We start from the raw sequence: 25140 nt of genomic DNA, 5'->3' as shown, positions 1-25140 counted from the left end.
AAGAGAGAAAGACTAAATATTTTCCATTATTAGGACAGAAAGACTAAATGGTGTTGACAACGAAAGAAGAAAAAACGGAAAATTATAGTCAAGCACTGGTACACACTTTTTCTGACACTTCTGATGGGGTGGAAGGAATTATTGGCCAATATTGAAAACGAACAATGAGATTGGAAATTACATCCCTAATCATCCCCTATTCATTAGAAAAAAGAGGGAGGAATTTAAAAGATTTGTTTGAGATAAAAGAGGGTTACATGACCGTGAATTCCAACACCAAAAAAGGTACATACAAATGTGGCTCCTGTCGACAATGTGAATATATTTTACACCAACAAGGCATTCTACATTCCATCTAGAGAATACAAGTTTTCTCCATCTAGGTACTACAATTGTGGCACAAAAGGCATTGATCTGAAGTAGTTACTTCATTTGATCTGCAACATGTGGGTAGTGGGATCCGACCTCGGATCCGAACCGGCAGCTTTCCAAGCTCCAAGATCCGAGCTTCTAGCTCCTCCCCCCTACCATAATCCCTTACTACCAACCACATTACCCCAGATCGTTTTTTTGCTGTGGCTAAAGACAGTTGCTTCATAGTGAAGAGCTCCTGGCCAGGTGAGATTGTTCTAATTATAGACTTTTTTTCTTAGTTAAACTTGTGTGTGTGTTAAAATCATACCCTTAAAAACCCTTTAAAAAAAAAAAAAAAAAAAAAAAAACTAATCTTCCCTTAGTTTAACTTTATCTCTTCCCCTCCCCCACTAGTGTTTGGGTGTGTGTGTGAGAGGGCTTTATGGCTGAAGGATCTAAGGCCATATTTTCAAAATGTACTGAGTGTGGCCACAAGCTTTCCCCAGCTGATGGCCGCACTCAGTGCGTTTTGTGCCTGGGGGCAGCCCATCTATCGGAGGCCTGCCAGATATGTGCGGCCTTCAACCCCCGGGCACTCAGGGACAGGAAGAACAAGCTGATCCTGGCGGGAAAACTCCCCCAGGAATCGGCTTCTTCCTCTCCCAGCCGGGTTCAAGCTACTCCTGTAGCTTCGGCGCCGGCTACTCCCTTAGCTGTACCCGGGGCTCAACCTCCCTTATCAGGTACCAGCTTTGTGGAGTCTAGTGCTTCTTCCCACAAGGAGAAGAAGCACAAAGATAGAGAAGGGTCACAGATCAAAAAGGCGGGCCGAGTCTCATCCCTCGGCTCCGCCTGAGAAAATTCTGAAGTCCCCAGAGAGGGTCTCTGGATCCTCATCCTGTCGGCTCCGTTCACCTTCTTTTTCTCCAGAGCCGGAGGAGGAGGATAGGTCTCCCTTGAGGTATTCGAGGCGGCCCTCCCGGCCCGCCTTGACTGCCTCTTCGCAGTCTACACGAAGCATCTCCGAAGCAGACATGGATCGGATGATGCAAAGATTTCTGCAGACCCAGATGCAGATGGGGTTGCTCTTGCCTCCCCCCCCCCCCTTTGGGAGGGAGTGCAGCCCCCATTTTTGCCCCGATCGCTTCTTCTCCGACTCTTTTTCGGGTCTCAGTTGTCTGATCCAGACCCTTTCGGACCCGGGTATACGTCTGTGCCGATAGCGATTGTGTCTTCGCCGACTATACCTTCGAGCTTGTCGGATCCGAGCTCTCGGGGCCGAGGGTTGAGCATCGGATCCGAGGGGTTGGTTGTGTCTGGTGCTGATTGGGTTGGAGCACACCACTACCTCGGGTCCGACTGCGTCTGCTCCGACCCCGATCCCATCCTCGGAGCCAGAGAGGTTACTTTCTCAGGCTGGGGACAGTGAATCTCCCTCTGCTTTTGAGGTAGTGGAGAGGGTACTGTCGAGGTCATCCAGGTCCCCGACCGGTCTTTCGGATCCACCCGTGCCCCCACTGCATCAGGGTCTGTGTTCGATCATCCGTCCATCTGGACAGCCTGCCCAAGCCCTCCAGTTGGTTCCTATGGAGGAACATCACCCTGCGGACGAGCCCTCTTCGGACAGTCCCGCCGAAGAGGCGCCTCGGAAGCATCAGTGCAAAAGGAGGCACCTGGACTCCCCAGAGTCCATTACCACGGATACGGATTTGGATGATACGGAGGGCTCCCCAAGGTCACTGAAGATGTCTCCTTCGAGACATCATGGAAATGTTGTGATAAGAGGGGTGGTCTGCCCAAAAGCCCTCCCTGGACGAGTCTGTATTTCTGGAGGCCTTTGAGGCAGGCCCATCTACCTCCTGGGTGTCCCCCCCAGCCGACCCCTTGGTGGATCTAATTACCACCAGGGCTTGGAAAGACTCTGACACCGTGGAGCCTATCCCTAGACGCCCGGACAAGGTCCTCAGCCCTCCCTCTGATAGACCTTCTTGGTCCAAAGGCGTGCCGGTTGATGCTATGTTGGTGGCGGTGGCCACTAGGAAAGAACTTGCCCAGGAAAGTTCTTCGGTCCATCCGCCGGACAAGGAGTCCCGGGCGTTGGACCATATTGGGAAGCGGATGTTTGCTTCAGCGACCTTTGCCATAAGGTCGCTGAACTACATGGCACACACCATTAGGCTACAGCGTGACTTAATTAAAGAATACGCTGCAGCTCCTCCGGAGTCCATGTCGGTCCCAGGCAAAAAGGTTTTTGAGACTCTAATGGCCACTCTAAAGTCCATATCAAACACATCTATGCGGCTTCTTTCCCATGCCACGGAAGGAGCCGCTAGAGTGAGCGGAGCTGGAGTGGTCTTACGACGTCACTCCTGGCTCCGCCTTTGCGACTTCACGGAACCCTTTAAGGTGTCCTTCGCGAACGCCCCTTATGACGGTTCGGTCTTATTTGGCTCAACAATTCGTGACACGCTAGTCCAAAGCGAGAAGGATGGGAAGACTGTCAGCCGTCGGAGTCCGCTTCTCTAGCCCCCAAAGATCCTTCTCCAGGAATCAGAGGGGGCAAAAGAAGCTGTGGTTCCGTAAATCTCAGCAATCCCGTCCTGCTGCAGACAACTCATCCTCTAGAGGCAGAGGAGGACAAGGTGGACGCTGGCCCAGAGGCAGAAGGGGGACCGCGTAACTTCGGGTCTAGAGAACCTTTCTTGGGCAGACCCACGCAACAGCCCTGAGGGCTTGCCCGACTGTCCCTCTCTGGAGGCAGTCGGGGGGCGATTATCGGAGCACCTGTCAAACTGGGAGTCCATTACAACGGATCGATGGGTGTTCCGGATTATATCCAGAGGTTAACACTATACTGTTCACACACACCCCCCCCAAACCCAAAGGTCTCCCCGATGTTCCACCCCATCAGAGGGAGTCCGCAGCTCTGGAAATTTCAGAGTTGCTAAGAAAAAGAGCCATCCAGCCCGTCCCCCCCAGATCAGTACGGATTGGGTTATTACTCCAGGTTGTTCTTGGAGGCAAAGAAAATGGGGGACCTCAGACCCCTCCTAGACCTCTCGTCCCTGAACCTGTTCATACCCAAGGAAAAGTTCCAGATGGTCACCCTTCAATCTATTCTCCCCCTTCTGCGGGAGAAAGACTGGATGTGCTAGTTAGACCTCAAAGATGCGTACTACCATATACTAATGGACAGACGATCCAGGAGGTTCCTCCGCTTCCGGCTAGGAGCCAGTCATTATCAGTTCAGGGTTCTTCCATTTGGCCTAACCTCAGCCCCCAGAGTGTTTACCAAAGTCATGGCAGTGGTTGCAGCCCACCTGAGACTCCAGGGCATTCAGGTGTTCCCTTACCTAGACGACTGGCTCCTCACCGCCTCCAACAGGCATCTACTGGGTGTGGTGAGAGATTACGCCCTCTCTCTGGCCCATCGTTTGGGCATTTCAGTGAATCTAAAGAAATCCTGCCTGTGCCCCACTCAAGCCCTAGAATTCATAGGGGCCACATTGGATACTCGGATCTCCAAAGTGGTTCTTACATCGGTCAGGCTGAACAATTTGTCTCTCCAAGTCTTAGACATTCTTCGGAGCCCCGCTCCTCCAGCAGAATTAGTCCTGAGGGCGCTAGGGTCTATGTCAGCAGCGATCGGCCTTTCTCTTCATGCCCGTCTGTGAATGAGAGTGTTGCAGTGGACTCTCCAGGTCTAATGGTCGCTATCGGTCCATCCCTTAGACATGCCGATTCCCCTGAGCAGGGCATGCAGGGACTCCCTTCTTTGGTGGTTACAGGCACAGGAGCTCAAAGAAGGGAGACCCTTTGTGATTCCCCCAGTCAAAGCCACGTTGACCATGGACGCTTCTTGCCTCGGTTGGGGCGGGCATTACGCGGGCAAGTCCGTCCAAGGCACATGGACTCCTCTAGAGACTGCATTGCATATCAACGTCCTAGAGATGAGGGCAGTGCTTTTGGCATTGCAAGCTCTTCATCACCTTCTTCCTCTAGGGACTATTGCAATCCAGACGGACAACATGTCCGTTGTCTGGTATATAAACAAACAGGGAGGGACCAGATCTTACCCCCTGTGTCGAGAAGCCATGAGTGTGTGGGAATGGGCGATTTCCACCAACCGCACATTCTGGGACGGTCCAACATATTAGCAGACAAGTTGAGTCTGGTATTCCTCAGCCCTTACGAGTGGTCTCTGAATCCATCTGTCGCGAAGCAGATATTCCTCAAGTGGGGTCAACCTCACTGCGACCTTTTCGCTTCACCCCTAAACAAAATGCAGCGATTACTTCGCGATAGTTCCCCCCAGAGGGGAATCCCCCAGGGACGCTCTGGTTCATGCTTGGCCACCCGGTCTCCTTTATGCGTATCCTCCTCTTCCTCTGATGATGAAATTCATCCAGAAAGCCTGTCGGTTGGGGAGCAGAGTGATTCTCATAGCCCCATTCTGGCCTCGACAAATCTGGTTCCCCTTTCTGCAGTCTCAGTGTGGCTCCCCCATGGATTTTGGACCCCAGACGAGACCTAATCTCGCATCCGACGAGATGCCACACTCCGCACCTGGTCAACCTCAGGCTCAAGGCTTGGTTGATCCAGTTCCGTTAATGGCTAGGACTCCTGGTATCTCCCCTGTTAAAGCCATTCTGGTGGCAGCTCATAAGCCATCCACCAGAAAGCTCTACAACAGTAAATGGAAACGTTTTTCCATCTGGGCAAAGGATAAGGATTTGGATCCCTTTACGGTTCCTATTCCCACTATCCTGGACTTCCTGTTCCTTCTTTTTAGACAAAGAGCTAGTGCGTCCACGGTTAAGGTCCAGCTAGCAGCCATCTCTCATGTAGGGGATGGCGTAGATTCTTTGGCGTCAGCAAAAATATGCAAGACCTTCTTAAAAGGTGTGTTTCTCTTAAAGCCCCCTATTAAGCCGGCAGTTCCTCCATGGGATCTTACCTTGGTCTTACAAGCATTAATAAGACCACCTTTCGAGCCGGCGGCCTCAGTGCCATTGAAATTCTTATCTTGAAAAACGGCTTTTTTGGTCGCTATTACTTCAGCCAAACGAGTCTCAGAATTGCAAGCTCTGTGCATTAAGCATCCATATCTTATTTTTCACAAAGATAGAGTGGCCCTCAGGACTAATCCTTCCTTTCTGCCTAAGGTAGCCACAGAGGCTAACATTAATCAGTCAATTAACCTTCCTGTTTTCTTCCCGAATTTCCAAAACAAGGGTAAATACACATTGCACAAATTGGATGTACACAGACAACTATGTTTTTACTTGCATAGGACTAAAGATTTTTGCAAGTCAGACCAGTTGTTTGTTTCTTATGCTAAGTCAGCCATGGGCAAACCAATTTCTAAGGTGGCAGTGGCAAATTGGATCTCTCATTGTATTAGACAGGGATACACTTCATCTGGGAAGCCAGCTCCGGTTGGCGTGCGTGCGTATTCTACTAGATCTGTGGCTACCTCGACGGCTTTTTGGTCTAGAGTTCTGGTGGACGATATTTGTTCAGCAGCTACCTGGTCCTCTTCCCATACGTTCATTTCTCATTACAAACTGGACATGATCTCCAGAAGTAGGGCTTCCTTTGGCTCCGCGGTGCTTAGGAATATCCTTCCGCAGGGACCACCCAGGGTCTTTAGGTAAGCTGGGGTCTCTGTCCCACAGGTTGCAGATCAAATGAAGTAACTACTTCAGATAAAGAAGTTATGTACTCACCATAACGTTCCATCTGAGTAGATACTTCATTTGTCTGCAACCAACCCCCCTGCCATCCCCCGAACCTCGGTAAGGTATTGTTCCTTTGGAGATTTTTCTCCGTCTTTAGCCTATAGGGCAAAATAACCGATCTGAGGTAATGTGGTTGGTAGTAAGGGATTATGGGTAGGGGGGAGGAGCTAGGAGCTCAGATCTTGGAGCTTGGAAAGCTGCCGGTTCGGATCCGAGGTCGGATCCAACTACCCACAGGTTGCAGACAAATGAAGTATCTACTCAGATGGAACGTTATGGTGAGTACATAACTTCTTTTTTACATTGGTGTATGTATGGTTTGTAAAAGTTTTTACATAGGTAAATCTACCCGCACTCTAAGAAAAAGAATTTACGAACACATATACGAAATAAACAAAGGGAAAGAGTCCAATGCTTTTTATAAACACTCATTGACATGTAAAAACATGAGTATCAAATTTGCTGTTATCGAACAGGTAATGTTAGATCCTTGGGGGGGGTAACTGGGAATCCAGAGTGGAATTTAGGGAGTTATATTGGCAACTCAAACTGGACGCCAGTAAGACCCCCTGGTTTCAATGACCGCATTAGTATACAGAGTGTGTTGAGATTAAGACAACCTAAGTTATAACAGCAAGCAATAGATGCCTTTAAATGACGCACTTTTTTTTAACTATAGTGTATTTTAAGACAGGGATTTGGCAGTTTTCTCTGAAACAAAAAGTAAGAAAAGGAACTTGTATTCATTGATTAAGATACAGTTTTTCTATAAGGTTATGGTTTGTAATGTACATTCTGTTTATAAGGAAGCTTTTATATGAAAAATTTATTTAACGGTTTCTTCTTTTATATGTATTGTTTTTAACATTGTACAATTTTGATTACTTATGAAACTGCAACATTTAAGTGAATTGTTTTTACATCAGTTGTCTAGATAAACTAGTTGCATTTTAAATGTGAGGTTATACACTTCAACGGTTTTTAAATGACATTTGTTAGACTTCTAGGGGAACAAACTGAATAACACACATACACATTGTTTTATACATTCGAGAGTGTTTTTGGTTGGGATATATTCTGTTTGTAAGTTTTTAGGTTCTGTATTTAATGCGTTACCCTTAAAAATTAATTGAAAGGGTAATTGGAGGTTAATTAACATTAATTAATGCTCACTGACATGTATATAAAACGAGGGCATTAGAGAAGGAAGCTTGTTCTGAAGAAGCTTTGTTACTTAGTGTGCTCAGCTTCTACACATGTTTCGTTTTTTGTGGTCTGAGCCGCATTGGCTTTTTGAATTCTTGGAATAAAAGTGGTTTAACGTCCAGTGACTGTTCCTGGTTTCTGCCTTGGTTTGGATCTCCTTTTTATTAAGACCACCTGTTAGAGACCCTCCATCACCATGGGACTTAAATTTTGTTTTATCCCATTTAGTTTTTCCCATTTGAGCCTGCATCATCCTGCGATCTCAAAAATGTTCTTGGAAAGCTATTCTTTTGAAAGCTATTACTTCCGCTAGAAGAGCGTCAGAGCTGCAAGCCTTGTCAATAAAACCCCCATACATGATTTTCCACAGAGACAGAGTATCCTTATGAGCAAACCCTTCTTTTTTACCCAAAGTATGTTCAGGCTCTAATTTGGACCAGTCCGTAGCGCTAAGTGTTTTTCCTTCGCTATGAGAATAAGACAGAGTACATGCTGCAGCAGTTAGATGTACATAGACAATTACACTTCTGCTTAGGACAAAGGACTTCAGAAAATCTGACCAACTAGTTGTATCCTTTTCAGATTCAAGGAAAGGTGCTCCAGTTTCTAAAGTGACACTTCAAAATGGCTCTCAAATTGTATAACCTTTCTTTACAAATCTCAAAACAAATATCTTCCCCATAAAATAAAAGGTCATTCTACAAGGGCAATTGCAGCCTCTTTGCCTTTAAGGCTAGACTGCCCATTGATACCATTTGTGCTGCAGCAACATGGGCAAGACCACATACCTTTATCACTTGTTATAAAGTCAATTTGACCTCCAGGAACGGCCTTCTTTGGTTCCTCCGTTCTGAAGAATATTCTCCCTTGAGCTACCCAAGATAGATGGTGATAGGGACGCTGTCCCAACTTGCTAAGAATGAAGGCGAGATAGGACAACATCACATAAAGAAGGTGTGTACTCACCATAATGTTCCATGTGTGTTGTCTGTCTTGCTTTCATTCTTGCATCCCACCCTCCTTCCCCCAGCCTTTTGCTCCTGAAAGACCAAATTAATGCAGTTGGCTGTTGATGTTCTCTGACCTTCTTGATAGAGCAAATATTAAAGCTGTCTTTTAGTATGAAATTCCTTTATATAGCTGCAAACAAGATCTGGGGAGCTCTGCTAGTGCATGATGGGATAGGGGATAGCCACGAGCTAGTGAAAGACTAACTGGTGTATAGGGCAGAGTTGGATCTGAACTCAACCTGCTAAGAATGAAGGTGAGATGGACAACACACCTGGAAGTTATGGTGAGTACACAATTTCTTTAAGCTGGTTTGTCCTGCTCCGCTTCACCCAGTAAAAATAGTATTGTCGTCTTAGTATTTTTGCATGAATATTTTGAAATGGAATTACACCTGTTTACATGTAGGTTACTTTTCATATTTGCGGATGTGAAAGTGTGGCTCTTGAAGTATGTGCTGTAATATTTTCTCCTTTTGAGAGTTATGGAGTTGATTCTCAAGTTCAACATGCCTTTTTTTTTTTATTTCAAGGCAGTTTTTTCTCCATCGCTAGAAACAGCATGTACAGTAGTTAGGAAGAACTCCAGAACTTTAAAGGGACTACATATTTTTTTTATTCTGAGCTAAGGGGAGTTGCAAAAACTTGGAGAGGGGTCAGGTATTCAATGATGAGACTTCTGTTATTTTCAAGAAGTTGTACTCCTTGGATTATGCAGCAATTTTATTCATTATCTGCTTCTGGAGTCACTGTCTGCTATGTACAGTTTTGCTGAATCACAGCTAGGGGGAAGCAGATACATTTTTATGCACATTTATACACATTCAAATATTTGAAAGTGACATTTTAACATGACTTCAAAGTTTTCATATGTTTACTAAAGTTTGTTCAGAAATCTGACTGCATCCAGTTTGTCTGCAGAGCTGAATTAACTTAATGAGAGAGGATGTATGAATTTTTGTATGGTAGCTTACATTGAATGTCTTCATTGATGCTGGCATACAGCTTTGTTGCAGGTTGTGGTTCCTTTTAGTAACACAGTTTGAATTTTTGTAGATAAACTTATTGGCGTTCACTGTACTACTGGAATAAACAGAACTGGATATATGATCTGCAGGTGAGTAATTGTGTACTTTTTCTTTTGTAAACTCCTTCCTGCATGGGCTTTTCTACCACCCCCTATTTGGCTGTTTAAGGTGGTCTTGCCAAAGTCCACCTTTGACTTTGCAGGTTCTTTCCCAGCTTTCTGCATTTCAGAAATACGTTAAATATTGGTAGTTTTGATGTGCAGATTTTTTTTTTTTTTTTTGCAAACCTCGGTTATAACCTGTGCTGTCCTTTGCTTCCAATTTTTATATAGCTGTGTATAGCCTAGCCTTCATGGTGAAGGTTAACTGTATTTCAGCTACAGACAAGTCTTCCGTCATTTAACGTTCTTGTTACTAATTTCTTAAACGCTTTACTGGAAACTTAACTTTGTGTGGCGTTACAAAATATGCTTTCTGCTGATTAAAAGTAGGAAGTATATTGCGAAGTTTATTGCTGCATTTAATCTTGTACGTAGGGTGGACTTGAGTATTCCTTCTAAAACTTTTCATTGCTCAAACTTCTCGTGGTTTTTGTTGCGGAGAGTTCTGTACACCTCTTCAGCTGCATGAAACATAAGATGTTCGTGTTACCCTGCTGCAGTCTTCACACTTGGGTTATCCTGCTGTCAGGCGTTCCCGCAGTCGGCCTGAGTTACAAAGTCTTGGTCCGGCGTCGGTTGCTGTCGCTTCTTCCCTGACGTCAGAGTGCCAGAGGGTATAGAAGAGGCATACAACGCCTTTTTCTTCAGTCTTCCTTGCCACGCGGTGCCCGAAGCAGAAGCAGTTCGCAAGTGCCGGTCGGCACCTGAGATTTTCGAATCGAATTTCAGAAGTCTTCAATAAAGCTAAGTACCCCATTGGGGAACCTTTTCTTGCCTCAGTCCGATGTCAGAAAAAGTTAACAATTGCATTTCTTGTGGGAAGCAAATACATCATAAGGACTTCCATTCTTATTGTGTTCCTTGCCTAGGCCCAGACCACGACGTCACAGGTTGTCAGTTTTGTGCTAGGTTTAATAAATGAACGACCAAACGCCGTTTTGACTTCGCACGACATTACTTTGGTAGGAAATTTAATTATATCATGCCGTCGGAGCAGCCGATGACAGGCATGCATAAAAAAACACAAGGATAAGGACAGGCAGCCTAGGAACAAGCCAGACTCCGAGGCCTCTGCTGGGCCTGTCGCCGGTTCTCCAGTTTTCAGTGAGGTGCCTACGCAGACCTTGACTACCGCAGAATTGGAACCCCAGACAGCTTCGGATTCTCAAGCAGAGTGTACTAGGCCGTCGCAGCCATCTTCATTAGGCCCTTCCGACACCGGAGCAGGAGGAGATCCCGGTGCAGTAGAAACACCTTTGGTTGCAGAAGGTGTCTTCAGACCGGCTACACTCACCATTAAATCTTATGCTAAGTTTAAAACTCAATTAAAACCAAAAAAGACTGTACATCAGTCTCCAGTTCAAGGCCCCATGCCTAAGAAACAGATGCTTAAGATGGGTGAAGATTTGATTACTCTAATCGGGGGTTCCCATCCCCCTCCAGTTAAAAGACCAAGGCAAGAGGAGGATTATGCTTCCTCTGACCAGGTTTCAATTTCCTCAAATTCTTCTGAGGAACAGGATTATGCTTTTCCCCCTTATGAAGATTCTGATGCTGAAGACTGTATTCCCTCAGCATCTTCCCCCGAAGACTACGCCTTTGGGGAAACTTTACATACCATGAGGGAACATTTCCACTGGGAAGGTCAGGACTACTCTGATTCTAAGAAAAGGCTGAGAGAGTTCCTTATACTACTCTAGCACAGACCACTTGCTATCCCTTCGGTTTGACATTGTGGATGTTTACTTGGAGTCTAGTCTAAATCCAGACTCTGTACTTCCTGCTCCAGCCAAACCAGACATACTACAGAGTACCTGACTCACAAATTCCTTTATAAAAGCCCTGTGGCTGACCCAGAAACAATTTCCCAGGGTTCCAAAGGGGCTAAAGCTTCTATGGCTAAAAATCCTGTGCCCTCTGAAAGGGATTCCAGAGCCCTAGATAGATGGGAAAAGAAGATAAACACCTCAGCTACTCTGGCTATGAGGGCACTAAATTGTCAGTTTCACATGCTGAAATATCAGCAATTCCTAATGTCTCAATTAAAACAAAAAATGAGCACTCATTCTCAACAGTCTGAATTCAATGAACTGCAGGATCTTTTGCATGCAGCTGAACAGGTGGGCAAACATACTTTACAATGTGGATTTGATTCATTGGAAGCTTCCTGTGGAGCAGCTGTTACTGGGTCTGTCATACGTAGACATGCTTTGTTAAAAGAACAAAACCCTACCCGATCATGTTAAAGCAAAATTATTGGCTGCACCTTTACAGCAGGATGTATTATTTGGTGTCAAAGCAGAAGAGGTTTTAAAGAAAATGGAGGATAAGGCAAAGTCTATGCAGACGGTCAAGGATTTTTTTACAGGTACAACCCCCTCGTTTCAGCAGAAATTGGCCAACAAAAAACTGGTCTTTTCCAGCTTCTGACAGATCGCAGAGGGGCAAATACAGACGCCCAAGAGGCAGAGGTCACTCACAAGGCCCTTACAAACCTCACCAATGGGGTACTGCTACCTAGAAAGGAGGAGAGGACGGGCCCCAAACTAGCAGAAGACAAACACAATGACCCAACCCTCAAACTACCAAGCAAATCTCTCTTGGCAGCTCCCTTGGGAGGAATATTAGCACTTTTTGCAGACAAACTGGCACATCATCACAAAAGACAAATGGGTCCTAAACATTGTCTCACAAGGATACAGATTCCACTTTCATACCTTGCCAAGGATAAAAGGAATGCCAGACCTGCCACCAAATCAATGGGCAGAGGCACAAAACCAAATTACAGCTCTCATGAACATGAGCCATTCAACAGGTACCTACACAGGAGCAAGGTCAAGGATTTTACTCAAGACTCTTTCTAGTCCCAAGAAAGAAAGGATAAAGCATGGAGACCCATTCTGGAGCTTTCAGTTCTGAACACCTATCTGCAAGTACCAAAATTCAAGATGCTAACACTACAGCAGCTTCTTCCCATGCTGGGTAAGAATGCTTGGCTAGTAACGGATCTCAAGGAAAGGAGGCATACTTGCATGCCCCTATCAGACAAAATTGCATAAGATACCTCCGCTTCGTTGCAGGTTCAACCCATTATCAATTCTCTGCACTGCCCTTTGGCTCGTCTACTGCACCCAGGGTCTTCACAAAATGCTTGGCACCAGTAATTGCATACTGCAGACAGAGGAATTTAAATATACCCATACCTGGACGACTGCCTTATTTAAGCAGAAAGCAAGGACATTCTTTTAAAGCATCTGGCATGACAAACACCTTCTAAGTTGCCTAGGGTACACAGTAAACTAAAAGAAATCAAAACTAGTGCCCTCACAAAACTTAATATTCCTGTGTGCCAGCTTCAATACAACGGCCCAGATGGCGTATCTCACGCCAAACAAGCAACAATAGCTGACTCAATACTTCAAAATAATGGCGACAAAGACCCATCTCCCTGCAAGAAAAATTCTGCAGGCCTTGGGATTCATGGCATCTTGCATACTACTAATACCATTTGCAAAACTGCATGAGAGAAATTACAATGGTACCTGAAAAGCGTATGGACTCAGCACAGCCACAACTTGGAAACAATGATACCACTCATTCCCTGCCTTCAACAGGAGTTTCTATGGTGGGCACAGGCATGTCACCTCAAGGGTCAGCCTTTCACCTTACCCACAGCTAGGCAAACTATAACAGATGCATCGGACTATCCCTGGGGCGCACACATGTCAGGACAGTGCATTCAGGGCAAATGGACTACAGATCAAAGGCATCTGCATATCAATCAAAAAGAAATGCTAGCAGTACAGAATGCCCTAACAGCTTTCAAGGACCTCTTACATCCAGGACAACTAATAATAGACGGACATTACCACAGTAATGTGGTACATAAGCAAGGGGGCACACATTCCTACCCTCTATGCAAGCAAGCAAGGGGGCACACATTCCTACCCTCTATGCAGGCAAGCAATGACCTTGTGGAGCACAGCACTGTCTTAAGTTCAACTACAAGTACAATTCCTGCCAGGAAAAAAAAACACATTGGCAGACGACCTAAGCAGAAACATCATGGATCCCCACGAATGGAAACTAGATCCACAAGTATTTGCAATGATAACTCAAAAATGGGGATGTCCAGACATAGATCTGTTTGCCAGCCCCCAAAACTACCAACTTCAAAAATTTTGCACAAGACATTCCACCCACAAGCTTGGAAAGTGGACGCCCTCTCATTCAGTTGGAAAACATTAACAGTGTACGCCTTTCCTCCACTGCCTCTTCTAGCAAAGGTACTGCTGAAAGTAAGATTAGAGCGACCACAAATGGTCCTCATTGCACCAGACTGGCCACACCAGCACTGGTATCCAATTCTAAGCAACATGGCTCACGGCCCACCATGGATTTTACCAAAAATTCCTCACCTGCTCACCCAGCAAGACAATCAGAATCTACACAGCCAGCTCAAGACCTTAAACCTGGCTGCATGGCAAATTACCTAAACAACCAGCCGACATCTCTATCCAAAGCTGTTATGGATGTCTTTCTGGAGGCCAGGAGGCCCAGCACCAGGAAAACCTATTCAGACAAATGGAAAAGATTTTGCGCCTGGAACCAGGTTAAAGGCCGAAATCCCCTTGATCCAAACATTCCTCAGATTCTACAATATTGTAACTGAGGTGTTGCACAAAGGACTTTCCTTTTCATCTATTAAGATCCACGCCTCCGCTACTAGCAATAACTTCAGCTAGAAGAGTCTCAGAGCTACAGGCACTAATGGCAGTGGAGCCTTTCCGCATTTTTCATCAAGACAGTCTCTACGAACTAACCTTTCCTTTATGCCAAAGGTGGTATCCGGTGTGGCCTTAAACCAAACCATTAATTTGCCCACCTTTTGCCCAAATCCCCAGAACAAAGGAGAAAGACTCCTGCATTCTTTGGACATTCACAGGCAATTACGTTACTACTTGGATAAAACTAAGGCTTTCAGAAAATATGGCCAGCTCTTTGTAGCCTATGCTGCAGGATCACAAGGAAAAGCTATCTCAAAACAGACCATTTCAAAATGGATAGGACGTTGCATACGTTTCTGTTACACGCATCATGGTAAACCGGTACTTGCTAACATTAGGTCCCACTCCACCAGGGCTACAGCTACATCAGCAGCCTTTCTCAGGGGGGGGGTGCCAACCAAGGATATTCTGGAAGCTGCAACTTGAGTTCAGTGCATATCTTCACCAAACGTTATCACTTACCTCTATATTCTAAGACTAGAGCTGGTTTTGCCACTGCAGTTTTGCAAGGCCTACTAGCTTCTTCTAACCCTGTTTAACTCCACCACCCATCCTTAGCTTTGGGATTCAACCCAAGTGTGATGACTGCAGCAGGGTAACACGATGAACATAGTGCAGTTTTGTACCTACCACAAATGTAGATGTTAGTGTTCACCCTGCTGCAGTCCAGGTTACCCTCCTTCCATCCCCTCTGAACTAGCTGGACTTACCTATACCATTCTATCCTATACAACCTCTGTGGTGCATTTGCTTGTGCCTGAAGGTATTGTTTTATTTTTATATGTACATTTTTATATAGCAATATATATATTGCCTACCTATTGGGGGCACCTGACATCTGGGGCAAGAAAAACTGAAGAAAATGGCGGATGCCTCTTGTATACCCTTGGCGCTCTGACGTCAGGGAAGAAGCGACAGCAGCCGATGCCCGAACAAGACTTTGGAACTCAGGCCGACTGCGGGACCGCCTGACTGCAGGATAACCCGAGTGTGATGACTGCAGGCGGGTGAACACTCGAACATCTACATTTATGGTAGTACAAAACTGTACTATGTCTTTGCTGTTTGAGCGTTGGTCACATGCTGATCGCAGTTGTAGCAGCAAGATAAAATATCTTTTGTTAAAAATGCGATTTCATTATTTTGGGTTTTGCAGATAATGCTTTCTAAAAAGTCAGTTGCTTTTATGTCCCTGAAGGGTTCTAATTTGTTACAGGTTTAGTTGAAGAGCACAAAGACGCAAGTGTCCTAACTTTTTATAAGTCCTTAATGGCAAAAGGTGAGTGTTTTCATTGAACACAAGTACCCAAATGCAGAACTCTTATACACTGTGCCTGTTAACTGTTTGTTATAGATGTCAGAGAAACTCAACCATGCTTGTAATTTGGAAAACAGATTCCCTGTAGGGCTTTCCATTCTGTTTGCTTTCTGAGTCAGCGGCATGGTATGCCACCTCTCCCCAGTGGGTGTTTTTTAAACTCCTGGACAAAAAACACAGGACTGCGTCACTAGTAAGGTGTTTAGAAAATTAGATTGTATTGGCCTAGGTACACTGAAATGTACTCTAGTACTTGATATAAAAAGGAAGAAAAACATCTGAAGGAAATGAAAACTCCAGCTATAGTCTGTCGCATATCGCCTACTCTGAGGCGATGTCTGCCTAACATACAAGGCTATGTCAAACCCAGAGGAGTTGGACATGCTGCACTTAAAGAAATCCCAATCCCTCCGAGCCACACCCTCCAGGGATCTTAACCTTGTCATCACGATGAGTAGAACATGCTGGAGTGATAGGTTCCTGACCCAGAGACTCCCCATACTCTGGAATAGGCTGCCCATACATGTCAGGCAGAGAGCGCCTTAGTGGCCCTCTTCAAGAGTAACCTTTATGATTGGATGGGCGATAGGAAATTCACTCCGGGGATCACATCCGTAGCCCTGCTAGACAGGCGTCCAGAAAAGTAAATATTCGTGGGAAGCAATAGCCAGGGAATCGTTATGGCTGTTTCTTGTATAGGCCCTAGGGCCGATAGTCTAGTATCTACCTATGAACCTATAAATGCTGAAGCAACCAACACTATTTTGATGTCAGACTGCCTTCAGAAGCTTGAGATGGAGTCGAGGTGGTTTTGCTGCTCCTTCCAACCTGCAGAGGCCTTTCGACACCTTAATCTTAAGGTGGCTAGCATGCCTTCTGCAGCACTGTTCACTTAAGCCAGGCAACTTTAGGTCTTGTCCGGTCTAGAGCTGCTGTGTGTAGGCACTGGCTTCTGACACCCAGGTTCTGGTTCCTAAGGAGCAGGGGTGGCATCCCTCACATTTTCAATCATGAGGAAGTGCCTAGAGACTGGATCCAGGTCACAACCACCAAGGACCTGAAGCTGCTTTGGCACCATTCCCAGGCATAAGACCTAAGCCAGCAGACCCAAATATGATGTTTGGCCTTCCCTCAGCTGTATAAGCCCAAACTACACTCCTTTTGGCCCTACCTGCAAGACTTGTTTAGGCTGGCTGATGTCATGGATTTCATGAGATCCAGACAGTATCACCCTGGAAAAGACCTCTGCTCCAGAAATCATTTGATGAGGGACCCCTCACAGGAAATGTCAGATTCCTTAGACTGAGGAAGTATTAGCATATGATCTTAAGTAGTTTACTTCATTTGGTCTTCAACCTGTGGGTATTCGGATCCGAATCTGATCTGAGACTGCTGCATCACTAGCATCTGATCCGAGCTCCAAGCTATTCCCCTTACCCATAATGCTTCTCTGTCTCCTTCCTTCCCCCAGATCTCACTTGCTGCTGAAAAGTTACGCACCATGGTCTCAGAGCTTCAGGCTGTATTTTGGGTAAGTGACATTTTTGTGGGTTGTTCAGGCTAAATTTCTTTCCCATCTTTTCACTTGCCCTACCACATTTGTGTATCTGATTCCAAAGAAAGTTTCCCTTTGGCCTCCTGCTCCCTCTCCTTTAGTGTGTGTGTGTGTGTGTGTGTGTGTGTGTGCTTCTTGGGGTGATTGTTATCCTTATTATGGCTGACACCCCCAAGCAAGTGTTGAGGAAATTCACAGTGTGTGGACGTAAGCTCTCCCCAGCCGATGGTCACTCTGTGTATTGTGTTTGGGTGCGGCCCATTTTCTTACCCTCCTGTCCTATTTGTGTGGGTTTCAACCTGTTGGCCCTTAAGGACAGGAGGGCTAAGCTGGTGATGGAAAGGTCTGCTCCTTTCCACGGAGATGGCTGTCCCTGTTACCGAGGCTTTGGCTGCTTCTGCTTCCTCCTCAGGCATCTGGGACTCAACCTCCTGCCATGAGGTCTTGGGAAGGCAATAAACAAAGGAAGAGCAAATCTAGGAAGCGGTCCCTTCTGCTAAATCCAGTACCCCTCCTTGGCCTAGTACTCCTCTGCTCCGATCGCCCAGGTCCTCTGGTTACCTCTGCTAGAAGGGTTTCAGAATTGCAGGCCTTATCTATTCGTCCCCTGTACTTTATTTTCCATAAAGATCTGGTTTCTTTCAGAATCGGTCCCCTCCTCCTCATCCAAGGTATGTTCTGACTACAATTTGAATCAATCCGTAGAGCTTCTCATTTTCTTCCCCAATCACGGCAAAAAGGCAGAGTATAAGCTTCATCAGTTGGACATTCATAGAGGCGTTTCTAATTGCAAAAAAAAAATCTGACTAATTGTTCATATCCTTAGCGGACAATAAAAAAGGTTGTGCAGTCTCAAAGGTGACTTTATCAAACTGGCTTTCAGACACTAAAACGTGTACAAGTTGCGTAAACAAAAACTTTCAGGGGAATTTGAAGGACACTCAACGGGCCTTGGCTTACCTCTATTGCCTTTCAAGGCAGACTGCCTTTGGATTTGATCTGTGCAGCAGCTACATGGTCTAATCCTCGTACCTTTATCACTCATTACGAAGTAGATGTGGCCACCCAGAACAGGGCATCCTTAGGTTCCATGGTCCTGAAGAGTTTTTTCCAGTGAGCTACCCAAGAATCAGGTGCTGGAGATGCTGTTCCAAACAGCAAGAATGAAGGTGAGATATGGACAACATAACATAAAGAAATGATGCACTTAGAATAACGTTCCATGTTTGTTGTCCTTGATCTTGCCTTCCTTCTTGTGTCCCACCCTCCTTCCCCCTTCTGGAGGATAGAGAGGAATTTTTTTATTAGTTATATTAGCTGGGTTTCCTTTATACCATACTTTATGGTTAGTCTCAGTCTACTGTTATTTTTGCGGAAGGGTTACACATTTATATGTAGATATCATCTGATATGTAGGGTATATCTCTTGTCTATTTGTATGGTCTAGTTGTAGTGTTATCACAAACAAGATGTGGGTAACTACAGCTAGGCATGTTGGGATAGGGTCTAGCTTTCTACCCAGTAATGCTAGGATAGGGTTTAGCTTCGAGCTATAGTATACGGCCATGTCGGAGCCAAGGATGGGCTCCGAACCCAAACAGCAAGAAGAAGACGAGATAAAGGACAACAAACCTGGAATGTTATGGTGAGTACATAACTTCTTTTTTTTCTGAAGAGGTTTAGATTTTTGAACCCCTAAATGATTGTGAAGGGACAGAGTCCCCTTTGTCTCCTTAGATTTCTGATAGTCTGAGAATGTGGTTTTGGGGAGTCCTTGAAAGATTCTCTTTCTGAAACTAGTGAATCAGTTGATCTGATGTGGACTTCATTAACCCTCACGACAGAGTCTCTGATATAACCCCTCGGATCCAGCTCTGCCACTTACACAGACTTGGATCAGACTCTCAAGCTCCTCTCTCATACCCACAACACCCTGCATCCTCTCAGCTACCTTAGCTATCGTTTGCCGCTCGAGTTCAGACATGGATTCCCTTTCTCAAGCTGTTAGTTTTGAAAGGATATTGTAAGTGTCTTTAGCATTTTTTCTCCTTCCTCTCTAGTTTGTGTGCATGTGTACTCTTGCCCGTTTTCCTCTTGTAACAAAAAAAAAAAAAAACTATTAAAGTCTTAAGTCAATCTTGAAGTTACTTGCTTTAAGGTTTAATCTAAATTCTGTTAGTTTTTCCAGAAGACCTTATTTATTTGGTTTCTTACCTCTGTTATTTTTTGCGGGTTCATTTATGAATGACAAACTGGTTTCAGGCTTCAAACGCTGCATTTCTTTTGGGCATAAAATCCTCATTCAGGATGCCCACAAGAGGAGCATGGTACTGCCTGAGTGCCAAACATCTGAATGCTGAGTGTTCTGTCTGTGTGGCTTTTAACCCTCTGGCTTTAGCTGTTAAGACGGGACAAACTTTTATTTTAAGGGGCCGCCTTCCTCCTCCTGCTGAGGCTCCGACCTCCTCAGCTTCTGCTCAGGAGGCTAAAAAGAGGTCCCTCCCTGTTTCCCCAAAGGATGCTGTGGATTCTAAGAAGCCTAAGAAATCGGCGTATTTCTCCTTTGATACGCCAAGTCTGCACCCCTCTCAGATCATAAAGTTCCCTCTGATCTGGGGGAGATCCCCAATTCCCCAACTCTGTTATCAGCTCCAACTTCGGATGCTACTTCTATGGATCCGAGGGCTTCAAAATTCCCAGCTCTCCTTCAGGTCTAAACATTCCAGGCCACCCTAGTCCGCTTCATCCATGTCCACACCAATAGCTTGTCTGAGGCACACGTGGACAGTTTTAGGTGGTTTCTTAAGGCCCAGATTCAGATGGGTTTAATCTCTGCTTCGGCCACAGTATTTGGAGACTATGGATTTGGGACTCGTGTTGGACTTGGCACAGAGGAAATTTCCTTCCTTGCCTCCAAGAATGCTCTTAAGCCCTGCTCTGACTCTGGGAGCAGAGCAAGTGTTGGAGCTGCAGCATCGGTGCCTGGTCTGGGGGATTGGGATAGGCTCCTTCCGTCGCTGAGCTTTCCCTTGGTTGCTGCGGCACTAGATCACTTGGGTCTGGTCACTTCTGGGGGCCATGGATCCGGTTTAAGTTCAGTTCATCCCGTATTCTCTCTAGTCTATGCTCCAGGAGAACTGGATAGGGCTTCGGCCTTTCAGGTATTGGAGAGGGTCTTCTGGGTTGGAGAGTCGACCGTACAGGCTTCCCCAATCCACCCCTGTACCTCCATCGTATCCAGACCATTCCCTCCCTCCATCCTACCACGAGTCTTCCCGTCCGTAGCAGATTTCAATATTTCCCCGCTCAGGAAGGGGATCCAGGAAGTCTCACAGAAGAAAACTTGTAAAAGGAGGTTCATGGACTCTGCTTTGGAGTCCTTAACCAAGCATACTGATTTCGATGAGGGTGAAGGGTCTCCCTGATACCCACTTGAAGATACGGCCTTCAGAGATGTATTTGAGACCCTAAAGCAGAAGGGTGGGTGGTCTGCCAATCACCCTTCTGGTCATTTCTCTTGGAGGCATTCGGGACAGGCCAGTCTACATCCTGGGTGACCCCCCCTCCCCCGGCAGATCTCCTCGTGTTCTTAATGTCTCGCTGTGCATGAAAGGAACTGGATGCCATTGAGCCTATTCCCAAACGGCCCAATAGGTTCTTATTGACCCGTACAGACAGGAAGCATTGGAGTAAGGGTCCCATGGTCGATGCTGTCATGGTGGTAGCCACCAGGAAAGAGCTGCCAGAAAAAACTGCCAATGTCTGTCCACTGAATAAGGAGTCCAGAGCATTGGACAGAATTGGGAAATGTGTTTATACCTCGGCAACCTTTCCGCTGGGTTTGTTAAACTACCTAGCTCATTTCACCTGGCTGCAGAGGACCTGATCAAGGAACTGTCAGAGTCCATGCCTGCAGAGGAATTTATAAAAATTGCTCCCATACTGACCACTCATCTGTCGCCAATTCTTCGATGAGGTTAATCTCCCATACCATGAAGGGCACCTCATGAGCAGCCAGTTCAGGTCTTTCCCTAAGGAGGCATGCCTGGTTGAGGCTGTGTGATTTTGCAGAGTCCTTTAAGGTGTCATTTGTCAATGCCCCTTACAATGGCTTCTTCCCTTTGGGGCCATTGGTTAGAGAGGCAGTTGCCCACAGCGAAAAGGATAGGAAGACCTTTTCTGCTGTTGGAATCAACTTTTCTACACCCCCCCCCCCCCGAGGTCCTTCTCCAGAAACCAGCTCTGAGTTAAGACTATGTGGTTCCACAAGTCCCAAGGCCTTTCTAGGACCTGTGCAGAGAAGGGTTTGATGGCAGATGCCACCCTAGAGGCAGCAGGGGTCCGCAGAACCAGGGCTTTAGGGAATTTTCTTCCAATAAGCCCTACCAGCACTCTTGAAGTGCTGTCAGACTGTCCTTCTCTCGGCAGTTGGGCGTCTATTAGCTTTATACCCCAAAGCCTGGACCCACTTGACTCAAAAAGGTGGGTGCTAAGCCAGATATCCAGAGGCTACTATATTCCCTTTTCCCTTCTGACTTCACAGTCCAAAACCCTTACCGACGTGCCACCCAGTCAGAGGAAGAAGCAGCACAGGAATTTCAACGGCTGTTGCAAAAGTCATCCCGGAGGTCCCAGCTGAACAAAAATGATTCAGAGCCTACTTCTGATGTCAGGAAGGCAAGGTTCTGAATGGTTATGCTTCAGCCCCTACTGCCGCTGTTGCACAAGGATGACTATGTGCTCAGTAGATCTCAAGGATGCATACTATCATATCGGAATAAGACAGGCGCTCCAGGAGATATCTGCACTTCTGGTTGGGAGCCAATCGCTACCAGCTCAGAGCACTGCCCTTTGGTCTCACCACAGCCCCCTGGGTGTTAACCAAATGCATGGCAGTGGAACCTCTTACCTGAGGCTCCGAGGATTCCAAGTGTTTCCATACTTGGACAATGGGTTCCTAACTGCTCTCACGAAGCATCGACTGATCCAAGCCACGGACTACTTAAGTTAGCACCCGCACTGGGCATCACCATAAACATGAGCAAGTCCAACGTCTGTCAGGTACAAGATTTGGAGTTCATAGGCGTGTGCATATCAGCACAAGTGATCAGATAGCTCCTCTCTGTGTAAACATAGAGTAGCAATTCCGAGGAATTGTGTACAGCAGCTCTTAGCACTACAAGCTCCCACAGCTCAATGATCCTGCATGTCCTGGGGTCCATGTCTGCAGCAGTTGTCTTGGTTCCTCTAGCATGGTTTTTCATGTAGATTCTGCAATGGGCTGTAGCCAATCAGTGGTCCTTCCCGTCTCACACCCTGTCCTTTCAAATCAAGCTGACTCCCATCTGCAGGCATCTCAGTTGGTGGATTCAGTCAGGCAGTGTTATCCTCTGCAGACCATTTTTGAGTAATCCCTCGTTCACCACCGTGACCGTGGATGCTTCACAGTTCAGGTGTGGGGGGCGCATTACAATGAGAAGGTGGTCCAAGGCACATGGTTGCCCCACAAAACAAAGTTGGATAATCAGCATCCTGGAGATGGGGGCAGTCCTAACATTGCAAGTATTTTAGGACATCCTTCCACTGGGAACTATTGCAGTACACTCTGGCAACATGTCAGTTCTGTAAGCAGGGAGAAACCAGTTCTTACACCCCTACGCAGGATGGCCATGAGTGTGTGAGAATGGGAGATCTCTTCCAACAGTCTTCTAGTTGCAGTGCATGTTCCTGGGTAAAGCAGCTGTTTGGAGGAAGACTCAGCAGGTCTCTTCTGAATTCCACACTAGTAGTCTCTCAATCAGTAGCAAACATGATCTTCAGCAGTTGGGATCAACCTTTCTGCAACCTATTTGCCTCCCCCCTCAACAAGTGCAGCAAGTTTTTTGCTCTGCCCCCCCCCCCAACACACACACGCGCACACACACGCACGCGCACACACACACACACACACACACACACACACACACACAGGAGTCCCCTTGGAATGCTGTGATCCATGATTGGCCCCCGGGTCGCCTGTAGGATTACCCTCCTCTCCCACTCATCCCCAAGTTTCTTCAGAAGGCAAGCAACTCTGAGATCTGTCATCCTCATTGCCTCTTTCTGGCCTCAACAAGTGTGGTTCCCCCCCCCTTTTTTTGTATCTCATCTAAAGTATCCACCTTTAATACTGGAGCCCACTCTGGATCTCCTTTCTCACCCATCAAGGATTCAACACCCCAAACTTTGAACCCTGAAATTGACTGCATGGTTTCTCCACTTCCAACTTTAGACAATCCAGGCTTCAGTCCTTGGTATGGAAAATTGTTTCAGCTTCACAAAAGGCTTCCACTAAAGGTCTACAACAGCAAGTGGAACAGGTTTGTTGTTTGGGCCACTAACAGGAATATTGATCCTTTTTCATTTTTTTTTTTTTTTTTTTTTTTTTTTAACAATGGTGGGAGTTTTTCCATTAAGTTAGATAGCTGCTGTTTTCAGTTTTCATACAAGTCATTCATTCCTTGTAGACGTTCAGATTGTGTAAATTCTTCATGAAGGGTATTTTCTTACTAAGACCCCTCATTAGGGATCCTTCTCCTTGGGACCTTATTTTGGTACTGCAGGCATTGACACAGGGCCCATTTGAACCCACAGCTATTTTTGTGACATGAAGATGTTCATCGTGTTTCACTGTTGCAGTCATGACTGTAGGGTTCTCCCCTGCCGGCAGGCAGCCCTCGGTCGGCCAGAATCCCAAAGTCTGGGTCCGGCGTCGGCTGTTCAACCATGCCCCCTGACGTCAAGAGCGCCAAGAGTATAAAGCTGACAGCCGACGCCGTCTTCTCCAGTCTTTCTTGCGTGCGGTGATAGCAGATGTTCTTCATCTCACATTGCTGCAGTCCTTACACTTGGGTAGTCTGCTGTCCTCGGTCGGCCCGAATATCAAAGTATTAGGCTGGCATCGGTCAAGGCGCTTAAGACTGACATCAGGACGTCAGGGTACAAATGCGCATGACTGACGCCATATCCTCAGTCTTTTTTGCCGCATGGTCCGATGCAGAAGCAGCGTTGCAAGTGCCGTTCGGTGTTCTGAAATTTTTCGAATTCGGAGTTTCAGACAGAGTCAAAGTTGGCTAAGTACCCCGTTGGGGAATATTTTAGTTTTTTCTTGCCTCAGTGGTTTACCGGATGTCAGAAAAAGTGAATAACTGTATTTCTTGTGGGAAACAGATACCGCATAGAGATTATCATACTTTGTGTATTCCTTGTTTGGGGCCTGAGCACGACGTTGTTGGGTGTCGCTTTTGTGCTAGGTTCAATAAGCGCACTATTAGCGAAGGTTAGATTGTGCCAGGTTGGTTTTCGGGAAGCGGTGCAATTATAATATGCCGTCGGATGCTCTGACGCCCGCTTCTTCGAAGAAGCGCAAAGACAAAGCAGCTAAACCCAGGCAAGAAGAGTCGTCCGTACCGGACGCCGGTTCTTTAGAGGCGTCAGTGGAACCGGTGGTTCCGCCGGAGGCTTCTCTGGAGTCCCAGGGGGAGGCTTTGATATTGCAGGATGTGGCCTCTCAGGAGGCAGGTCAGGCTGAAGGGGCTTCTCAGGTTACTGTACTCCCCTCCCTTCCTAGGGTGGTTAGGCCCTCTCCTTCTGTTTCCAAGGCTTCTCCCAGAGGCAGGCCAGGTTTAGCTTCTGTTGGTGTTACTCCTAGTTCATCAGGATCTGTGCCCAAGAAGCATATGCTTAAAATGGCAGAAGATTTAATTACTTTGATTAGAGGTTCTTTGCCTCCTCCTGATAAGAGGCCTAGGGTGGAACCAGAGTTGGGGAGTTTTGAGCAGGCTTCGGATGTTTCAGAGTCTTCGGCTGAAGACTTGCAGGAGTATTCTCCTTATTCTGATTCTGATGTGGATGATTCTACTCCTTCTGCTTCTCCTCCAGAGGATTTTTCTTTTCAGAGACTCTTCATTCCATGAGGGAACATTTTAAGTGGGAAGGTCAGGA

General features: G+C 46.3%; 1 protein-coding gene and 1 long non-coding RNA gene across 3 annotated transcripts in view; both read left to right on the top strand.

Moving 5' to 3' along the window:
- The window catches only part of LOC122789336 (RNA/RNP complex-1-interacting phosphatase-like), a 676254-nt gene extending 666813 nt beyond the window's left edge, over positions 1 to 9441 (top strand). For both annotated transcript variants that reach the window (XM_044056703.1, XM_044056702.1), the window contains exon 6: positions 9365 to 9441. In XM_044056703.1, the coding sequence (XP_043912638.1) occupies positions 9365 to 9429 (65 nt within the window). In that variant the 3' untranslated portion in view covers positions 9430 to 9441. The remainder of the gene's footprint in view (positions 1 to 9364) is intronic.
- A 6101-nt stretch (positions 9442 to 15542) lies between these two features.
- Positions 15543 to 25140, top strand: part of LOC122789335 — a 296062-nt gene continuing 286464 nt past the window's right edge. The window contains exon 1 of the long non-coding RNA XR_006362806.1: positions 15543 to 15563. This is a non-coding gene — a long non-coding RNA (uncharacterized LOC122789335). The remainder of the gene's footprint in view (positions 15564 to 25140) is intronic.

Source organism: Protopterus annectens, chromosome 14.part0, assembly GCF_019279795.1.
Source record: "Protopterus annectens isolate FY-2018-M chromosome 14.part0, PAN1.0, whole genome shotgun sequence".
Lineage (NCBI taxonomy): Eukaryota > Metazoa > Chordata > Ceratodontiformes > Protopteridae > Protopterus > Protopterus annectens.
This window is presented reverse-complemented; position numbering and strand designations above follow the sequence as displayed.